A 10,124-nucleotide genomic window follows, 5' to 3' on the forward strand; every position below is an offset into this window, starting at 1 on the left:
CATCTCTTAAGTATGCATCAATGATGATTATTGCTATGAGTGGGTAAAATACTTGTTTCTTAAAATGTTGTATGAATGACTTATGTATCATTATTGTTATATGCATTAATGATGTTTTTCGCTATGAGTGAGTAGAATAGTTAAAATGATTCTATATATGTTGTATCAATGACTTAAGTATCATTATTGTTATGTGAATCAATGCTATTTTTGTTCGATGACTTCCCAGAAGACTTCTAATGAAAGTGTTATATTTTTGAACGTATGTAATGGTTTATCTTTTGTTAATTTGACTAAGTTTTCTTGAGAATTTTTTTCTCTTAGTTGTAATAAATTTGATTAATTTCTTATGCTATTGTGTTTTGTTATTGAAGTTTTATCAATAACTTTAATTTTGTCAAGTAATTTTGGCAAGATAATATTGTGGAATATGAACATATTTACCAAATTTTTTATTAATATTTCTTCAAATTTACAAGAAAATCACAACTAAAAGAGTACATATGCAAATCACAAAACAAACCAAAAACAAAACTATTATAGATCATTCCTCTACAAAGACAAGCTTGGACCCCACTTGATATGGAAGAAGACTTCCTGGAATTCTTCCATAAGACTTCCGAGAAGTCTTCTAGCGCATTATATTTTAGAAGACTTCCGAGAAGACTTCTCATAAATCTTCCAAGGCCTGCTCCAGATCTGAAAAATCTTCATATCAAAAAATTGTTCAAATGGCTTTAAAACAGAAAAAATGAGTGGAATATTATATAGATCAACTTTTATAGAACACACAAAGTACATATCCAAATGGAAGATTAGAACCATCTTGTTAAAAAACTGCAACAAAAAGATAGATTAGTGAGAAAGACATAAGACAAAAATGAAAAATTCATATAAAGTTTGGTGTTTTCAATTCAAAGAGATTAGAATGGGTTTGGAGAGTTTTAATTTGGAAAAAAGGTAAGAACTTTATGCAACATGAAGTTACCAAATGAAGAAAAATCAGACATAAAAACTTACCAAAACACTCAGATCTGTTATGAAAGGGATACATGTGAGAAGACTCCGTCAGAAGACTTCCAGGTAAGTCGTCCTAGAAGTCTTCTAGCGCATTATATTTTAGATGACGAACAAGTAAGTCGTCCCAGAAGTCTTCAAATCTGAAAAATCTGCATATGCAAATCCGGATATGAAAAACCTCCATATCTAAAAACATTCAAATGACTTAAAAACAGAGAAAATGAGTGAACGATTAGATAGATCTACCTTTATAGAACGCACAAAAATACATATCTAAAAATGAATGGAAGATGAGAACCATGTGATGAAGAACCTGCAAAACAAGATAAACTAGTGAGAAAGACATGAGACAAAAACAATAAATTGATATAAAGTTTGGTGTATATAAGTTCAAATAGATTAGAGAGAGGTTGGAGAGTTTTAGAATGAGGAACATACCATTTTTGATGCAGCTATTTGAGAGGAGGAAAGATAATGTGTAAATTTTTGTTTATTTATATAGACAAAAATTCTAATAAGGTTAAATCATGTATACCGTTTTTTCTTGTTAAATATTGTTCTTATGATTTATTTCCCCACCAATCTTAGACTGTATAACATTGGAGATAGTGTTATTTAAGTCTGGGGGAGGTTCAACTAATATTGTGTTGAAGTCAGTAAGAACAAAAAAAAAAAAAAAAAAAAAAAAAAAAGAAGAACCGAGTAAACGACTGCCATCAGTATCGACCGACGCGAACCTGGCGACATTGATCGACATTGCTTTACCTGCGTCGACCGATATGAACATCCTTACATCGTTCGACATTCATTCTTGTCTGGTATACCGTTCTTACTTGTTACATTGAGTCCTTATGATTTATTTCTAACAATAGCTCGGACTGAATTTACACTGGGGACATTGTAGTTTAAGTTTGGGGGGAGGTCTACTGATATTAAGTGTGTTCATGAGTATTATAAAAATGTTTTCAAAAGAGTTTTATTGGGTCAAGAAGGGGATAATGAACTTATTAGATTTTTGCTTGTTATCTAACCACTCTTTAGCACCATTATAGACTTATTGATTGCATATAGTACTAAATATACTAAAGTGGATCAACCTGTCAACCATTCACACTTGCTGAGATTGTTTGACGGAACCAAAGCTGACCTCTAACACTAAACCTGACACAACTGCTTGTCTTGGGGCTTGGTATACATGGGATCGATTCTTCGAACAAGTCTAGAAGGTAAAGCCTTGTGTAGATTTATCACATTTTCTCTCTCTATTTTTACCCTAGATTTATAGGTAGAGATATTTATTTTCATAAAAAAAAAACGAAAAACGAAAAAGAAAGAAAAAGAAAAAGAAAGAAAAATATAAGTAGTTAGTTAGGTGTTAGCTATTGTTAGGTGAAATCCGAACAGGACTTGGTGGCTACAACCATTAAGGCTTGCTTCATAAGGATTCCAACAAAAAGAATTCGAACGGGACTTGGTGGCGGCAATCATCAAGATTCGATTCACATGAATTCTTAGATATAGGTCAAAAAGAAGTGAACAAGACTTGGTGGCAACCACCGTTAAGGCTTGATTCATGGAAGCCTGTCCAATCTTGGTCAATAATCTTGCAATATAAGCAGATTTTGACTTATGAGAGAAATTTCTAGAGAAAAAAAGATAGGAACAAACTTTTACTTGCAGATCCAGATACTTGTTTGAAAATCCTTGCATCATGTGATCGATACTCCCAAGGTAAAGCTTGGACTTTGATTTATGTTAAGAAATGAGGTTGGTAGAGGGGAATTTCAGACAAGATTTGCTAAGTTGTTGGCTAGGTGAATTTGGTTTCTAAGCTAGGATATGGTATAATTTGGTTTTGTGATTAGGACTTCTTAGATGTGGATTGCAATATTGTAGAGGTGATGATTCTAAGTTTTTAATCATGTGAGTCCCTGCTGTTTTAAAACCTCTTTCAAAGAGACTGCATGTTTGTTTTACCCACTTTTAGCCAGGGTCTATAAGTGTTTTAATATATATATATATACTACTATATAGAGTCTATTTAGAATATTTACAGGTTCACGTACGTTCTGGAGAAATATGGTGATTTTGAAGTCTTTTGAGGTGCAGAACTGCGCAGACGTGTCATATGTCTAGCTATGGATGGAGACCTTCCCACCTTCAGATTGAGCCCATCTTTTGGCACAAGATGGGGCTTTGAGTTATCTTTCAAATTCCACCAGTTTGAGGTCAATCTGTATCCTGTAGCAGAAGTTATGTCTGTTTTACTGAAGAGTTGTTAGTCGCGAGAGGAAGCTATCGAGAAGAGAAACGTATGTCGATCGATGCAGAACTCATGATATCGATCGATATTGATGCCAGAATGCGGGCCAAGCATATTCTATCGCTGACTAAAGCCCAGAAGCAACCACAAATTACCAGAATACCCTTGGACGACCAGAAATCCTATTTATGTGTTTTCTAAGCCATTGTTGACGGCTAAGCTTTATTTTATTCATAGTTCTAGGTTAGGAGAGAACGGAGGAACTCCTTCAGAGTCTTCTTGGAACTCCTTTGTTTTGGTTTTATTTATATTTTATGTTATTCATATATTTATTTAAGATTTCTGTGAGAAACATCATGCATGAGTAGATCCACCTGCTAGGTTTAGGATTTCTAGGGTTTTGAATGAATTTCTGAATTATATGATTGTTAGGGTACCTGAAGATCTCTACATCAAGATAGCTTGTAATACTAGGACCTAGAGAAGTTGGATAACCACGAGAGTGTGACTAATTTCTTGAACCTAGAATCATAGGACAATTCAGAGGCACGAGAGTGCAATCAATTAACGCTACCCGAATCCTGCTGGATTAGATACCTAGGCGCATACGAGAGTTGGTCTAGGAATCTAGTTGAACATAATCGATCAGATCAATAACGCTTCCCGAAGGCATTTTCCATCGACGCTTAAACCATAGCATCGATCGACACTCAATCCGTAGCATCGATCGACACTCAATCCATAGCATCGATCGACGCTCGATCTATGTTAACATGCGAGAGCTGAAACACTGAACTTAGTCAATATATTAGACTCGCAGCGAGAGCTGGTTGTCTTTTGCATTAGATATCGAGTTCTAGAATCAATACTTAGCATCTATAGTTTAGATTTCTAATAACCTGAATGAAACCCTAAGTTTAGTAACCATCCTTCCATCAAACAACTCTTTGCCAAGCTGAACAATTGTCTTGTTCAACTTGTTTCCTGTTTACTGCTTTGCATATCTCTATTTACTGCTTTAAACCGATTAGCCTAGCTTAATCAAACTGATTAGATTTAATTGGTTCCCTAGGTCCTTGTGAATTTGATCCCTAAGTACTACAACTCGACCTCTTATTTGAGAGAGTATAAATCACTCCTTAGGGTAATTTGAGTGATATCACCAACGGAAATGGACAGGTCCACATAACCGAGTTTCCCTTCCTAGATGAACTACCAAATGCACCGTTATATCGAAGAAACTTAGAGGAATAACCTCTCAAACGTGCATAGAGTTTCCACAATTTCTGTTTCCATAATCTCAATTTTCTCTCTATCAATAACTCGCTGACAAAGGTGATGGAAGAAAGCACACAGGCGTCCCATAGCTATCCTAACACCTTTAGGTAATAGCCCTGTAATAAAGAACCATTGGAGATCAGACTGAAGAGATCTACTTTTGGACAAATACAAAGTTAAAAGAGCATCAGTTGATACCTATAATCGCAACCGGAAGAAGCTGTTGCATCAACACATGGTAATCATGTGATTTCATTCCTGATATATTACATTCCTCCATCTTCACACACCTTGATATATTTGAGCAGTAACCATCCGGACCACGAAATTCAGATAGACGCTTGCAGAATATTTTCTTCTCTTTGCTAGACAAAGACCAAGGCGCCGGAGGAAGGTAAGTTCTTTTCCCACGGGGTTGAGGATGTAATCCTTCCTAATGCCAAGCAGTTCAAGATCTTTTCGAGCGTTAAGTCCATCTTTTGATTTTCCACAATGCAGCAACGTTGCGATAAGGCTTGCAGCAATATTTCTTTCGACGTGCATCACGTCTAAATTGTGTTTACCCGGGAGTTCCTATAAAAAAAACACACACATAAGAGTGTCAACGAAAGCTAGAGATAGAACATTTATGGAAAAAGTTGACAGATAACTATATAAGAAACATACCTCCCAATAAGGCAACTTGAAAAATATTGACCGCTTTGTCCATCTAGATAGCTCTTCCTCATCTACTGCTTCTTCCTCTTCCTCTGATTCACTGGAATCATCATCCGACTCTGATCCAACAGGCTCTATAATCTTCCTCTTGCTTCCAGTTACTTTCACATTTCCAAAATCATTCTTGTAATTTCTGAGTATTTGGCTTATGTTATGACCACTCAGAATCCTACCCTTTTTCCATGCTCGTCTTTCCCATCAAACCATGATTTCTTTCCACGACAAGCATGTCTCGGAGGTAGACCTTTCCGATGGGACATATATACGTGCTTCCTGCAATTAGTTAGCCACATACTATCTGTGTTTTTCCCACACACAGGACATCCCATTTTGCCCGTTACCTTACACCCTGCAAGATTTGCATAAGCAGGAAAATCCTGAATGATCCAGAGAAGCATTGCTCTTAACTTGAAAGTGGTGTGACTGAATGCATCATACGTGACCTCTCCTTGCTCCCACAGATGGTTTAGATCCTCTATAAGTGGTTCTAAGTACACATCAATATTTTTTCCAGGTTGGGTTGGACCAGAAATCAGCAATGACAACATGATGTTCTCCTCCTTCATACACTTCTCAGGTGACATGTTGTAATTCACTAGCAAAACCGGCCAAGCACTGTAGTTCACATTCTTCATGTTAAAAGGATTGAACCCATCAGTGGACAGTCCAAGCCTAAGATTCCTTTCTTCAGCAGCAAATAATGGGTATTTGTCATTCATTTGATGCAAAGTAACAGAATCTACTCGATGTTTGCTTTTTCCATCAGTGCTCTTGTTACTAAAATGCAACCTTAAGTCCTTCGCCATTTCCTCTGACCTAAACATCCTCTTCAGACGTGGAATTATCAGAAAATATCTCAGAACTTTCTGTGGAATACCTTTCTTCACATCACATGTGCACATGTTAATCTTCCATCTTGAAGCATTGCATTTCGGACAGTTGTCTAGCTTCTCAAACTCCTTTCTGAACAGACAACAGTCGTTCACACAAGCGTGTATCTTCTCATAGCCCATGTCAAAAGATTTCAGAAACCTTTTCACTTCGTACAAGGATGTGTGCAAGACATTCTCCTCGGGTAGCATCTGTGGCAAAATCTCCAGCAAAATATCGAACTTCTATCAGACCAACCACTCTGTGTCTTTATCCTAAAGAGTGAAACTATCGCCGACAGCTTGCTCTGGTTAGCACAACTTGGATACAAAGATGTCTCTGCATCTGCTAGCTTTGCAAGAAACTCATCTTCTTCTTTATCTTCACCTTCAGCAACCTCACTTAGATTACACTGCCTAATAAATCTTCATCAAGAAACTCAGCTGCTTGGTATAACCCTAAAATCTCTTTGTTCCTCTCACTTGCATTCTTTCTACAGTCAGCCCCTGATATTACTTCTCCATGATGATACCGATCCTCCCGCAGATTGAAACTCACACTCTGCTAAAATCAACAGCAACATCGGCTGAGTGACGATCTACATTGCGACAGTCTATGCATGGGCAAATGATCAACTCACACTCTGCTAAATCTGCACCAACACACCTCACAAACTCCCACGCACCTCTCTCATAACGAGGATTAGCTCTTTGGTTAAGACACATGAAAGCATAATTTAGACCCTTTTAACCACACAAAAAAACACAAAAAACAGTAACTATAATATATATTGTATTTCCTTACCTGTTTAGATGAACCGATGACTTTTCGACAATTTTTATATTCTAAGTTTCTAACCGATAACCAACAAAATAAAACAAACCCATAAGAGTATGTCAAACACCAAACACACACATTGTCATTCACATAAGAACCAATGAACAATCAACTACTCAATCGTCAAACAATCAGATACTAAAACTCACACAATCAACACACAATATAAAAATGATCGAAAAAGAATCACCTCAATAAGATTCTTCAGATTTCAACTCGACTTCACTCCAAAAATGAACAATCAAAAGCCCAAACCTGCAAATCAAAAGAGAACAAACAAGAACCATAAATCAAATCGTATAAGCCCAAAAAAATCAAACTTCAGTCATCACGATATCAATCCAAAATAGATTTGATTATCTCTAACCTGTCTTGTCTCCTCCTAATCTTCGTGTCTCAAATACTAATCAGAGAAATCGAAATTGTAACAGCTGAAAGCAATCAAAGAAATGAATCTCAGAAATTAGAGAAATCGAAAAAATGAATCTAGGGTTAATACAGACAAAAGCAAAACTGGGTTTCGCCTGCAATCTGACCGCCGGCGACGGCAACAGCACCGGCATGAAGATCTTCATGAAATTTTGGAGAGATGGAGGCTTCCAACTTTTGGAAATGTCGGAGAGATGGTATCGATGAGAAGGAGGGGAGGAAAAGACCAAAAATAAACCAAGTCCTTTACACTTTACCACTATTAATGTATTTTTATTCATTTTATTTCCCAGGTTAATGAAATTTTTCACTAGCGAATAAATAACGCTACGAAAAAGTTGGGTTTCGGATTTAACAACTTTTAGTAGCACTTCGTGAATTCGTGCTACCGGGGACTACTACCAATACACATATTTCTTGTAGTGCAACAAACGAAAATTGAGATATTAGACTTAATCAATAGAATTGATTCACTGCGGAAGTTGAATACCTTGTGCATTAGACTTGAATTCTAGGATTGACTACCTAAGTGTTTTATATCACTATAATCATGATTACGTGAAACCCTATATCTATTTCTTTCTCGTATTGTTTACAACCTCAAAAGCAATCAACTGAACAATTGCTTGTTCACCATGTTTACATTATTTACTGCTTTTAAGTTGTTTGCCTAGCTTAATCACAACTGTTTTAAATCTATTGTGTGCCCTAGCTCATTATCGATTCGACCTCTATGTACTACAATTGAACATCTTATTTGATAGAGTAAAAGTTACTTTTTAAGGTAATTTGAGTGATATCACGTTTGTTGGGTACTTTCATGGGAAGACTGGATGAAGTTATATATATGATTCGGAAACAAACAAGTTTTTTGTGTCACGTGATTGTATTTTGAGAAGATGAGTTCCCTTTCTCCGTGGCTACACCTGATAAGGTATCTGGTCCTAATGTTGTTGAAAGATTCTATGGTGAAGGCATCTATTACTTTATCCCACAGGGGGAGTACTGAAATCACCCCATCTATTACGTTATCCCACAGTCAACCCATTTAATTGAGGTGGTGAAATCAAAAATGTAAATCAAATATAAAATTGTGAAATCAGTCTTAAAAGATCAAGGATTTATACTAGAACTTTCGATGTAGTAACAATCTATCGAATAAAATTGGAAAATTATGTTTTATATATGTTGCGAGTAGCGAGGCGGGTACTCTCTCTGCCAAAAAAAAAAAAAAGAACCTAACCCTTATCTAAACTCAAAAGGGCAAAAACTTCTCCATTTATGTGTTTGGAGATAGCAATCGTGGATCTACACCGCAGATCTGGTACGTAAGTATGGTATTGGGACAATGTTTTCTAGGCCCGTAAATTTGCAGGTCTTACGGAATGGGTCTTTGCGGGACTGAATCTTTTGCGGGATGGGCCAAAACGGGTCATGCGGGATTATATGGACCCGCATTTTTTTATTTTTTATTTTACAGGAAAAAACGAGAAATAGAGCGAGTAGAAAGTGATTCTTGTGACTTTTCGCCCATAAAACATAAGGAGTTCCGCAATGATGATTCGAGCTCCGGTGATGATGATTCGAGCTCCGGTGATGATGATTCGAGCTCCGGCGATGACGACTCCAGCTCCAGCGATGACGATTCAAACTCTGGTGGTGTTTTAATTTGGTTTTATTATTTTATTATACACAACTATGAATTGCTTTATTACAATGTAGTATTTCATGTTTAAGTTGATTGGTTTTTGATATTACGTGTATACGCACACCAAATAACCTAATGTGCACACCACCAATGTATCACTTTAGGATCGAATCCATAGAGACCAACGATTACACTTTATCTTTATGGGATCAATGCTTAGCTAAAACAATGATGGGGTTTTGAGGTTGATTTCGTAACAATAAAGTAAGAGATTGATTTAAGATTTCAGATGATTAAAATGCTAGCCTAGGGTGGTTTGGTCGGGTGTTAAACAGGTGTGAGCCAAACAATTATTCAAGTTCAATTAAGAGCAAGTCTAAAACTCGGATCACTCAAATAGAACAATCCACTGTCGTGGTACTGCTCCCTCTGCTGATCGATCTTGATACCTAAACTCTCGTTTGGATCAAGATGCGATAGCAAGCAATAGAGATCAAGTCCGATATGTTCACAAAACACCCTAATATCTACTTTCGCTGATTAGGGATGCAATGCTCATTCAAGTTATGTCTAGCAACCTATAACACTTTTGATGAATAGATTAAACCTAGAATCAGGCACTAAGTGGTTAACTTGATGCAAGCCTTAAGAACAACAGTGAATGAAGACAATCGATTTATAACTTATTTATGTCAAGCTCACGGATCTAACACCCTAACACCCTAGACTAAGCAAGGTGACTACTCAGCCATAGCTACTGAGAACACAGAGATAACAGTTGAAGAAAACATGTTGAATCAATAAAATAAAAGAGATAGGGTTCAGGATTCTTCTCAAGAGTGTAGAGATCCTTCTCCCTTTACAATAAGCAAATCGAACAATGGAGTTTTCGGGTCTGGTTCCTCTCTGTAAACTAGCGTAGAATGATAAAGAGAAACAGAAAATATGATATATCAAAGCCACAGGCGGCTGGGAGAGAAAATAGGGATAATTAGGGCAAATCCCGTAATGATTGTAGTTTCCTTAAAAATCTCTGCCGCTGGAACACTCACTCGGAACAGT

The 10,124-nt window shown here is 36.6% G+C and overlaps 1 protein-coding gene across 1 annotated transcript; it reads right to left on the reverse strand.

Moving 5' to 3' along the window:
• Positions 1-4,525: 4,525 nt before the first annotated feature.
• LOC106344809 lies at positions 4,526-6,873 on the reverse strand. The gene is made up of 6 exons (XM_013784118.1): positions 6,707-6,873; positions 6,438-6,564; positions 5,452-6,360; positions 5,228-5,401; positions 4,852-5,134; positions 4,526-4,677 (listed from the first exon to the last, which is right to left on the reverse strand). Exons 1-6 carry the CDS (start codon positions 6,871-6,873, stop codon positions 4,526-4,528), a joined length of 1,812 nt encoding a protein of 603 aa, XP_013639572.1.
• Positions 6,874-10,124: the final 3,251 nt, after the last annotated feature.

The sequence above is a fragment of the Brassica oleracea genome, chromosome C5 (genome assembly GCF_000695525.1).
Source record: "Brassica oleracea var. oleracea cultivar TO1000 chromosome C5, BOL, whole genome shotgun sequence".
Classification (NCBI taxonomy): Eukaryota; Viridiplantae; Streptophyta; class Magnoliopsida; order Brassicales; family Brassicaceae; genus Brassica; species Brassica oleracea.

What these genes read in the sequence shown, in the direction of transcription:
- LOC106344809 (XM_013784118.1), bottom strand. Translation starts at nt 6,873, where the DNA reads ATGTGTCTTAACCAAAGAGCTAATCCTCGTTATGAGAGAGGTGCGTGG. An exon ending in AAGACGAGCATGGAAAAAGG is followed by an intron (nt 5,402 to 5,451) that starts GTAGGATTCTGA and finishes AGAAATTACAAG; the next exon opens with AATGATTTTGGAAATGTGAA. An exon ending in TCAAGTTGCCTTATTGGGAG is followed by an intron (nt 5,135 to 5,227) that starts GTATGTTTCTTA and finishes TTTTTTTTATAG; the next exon opens with GAACTCCCGGGTAAACACAA.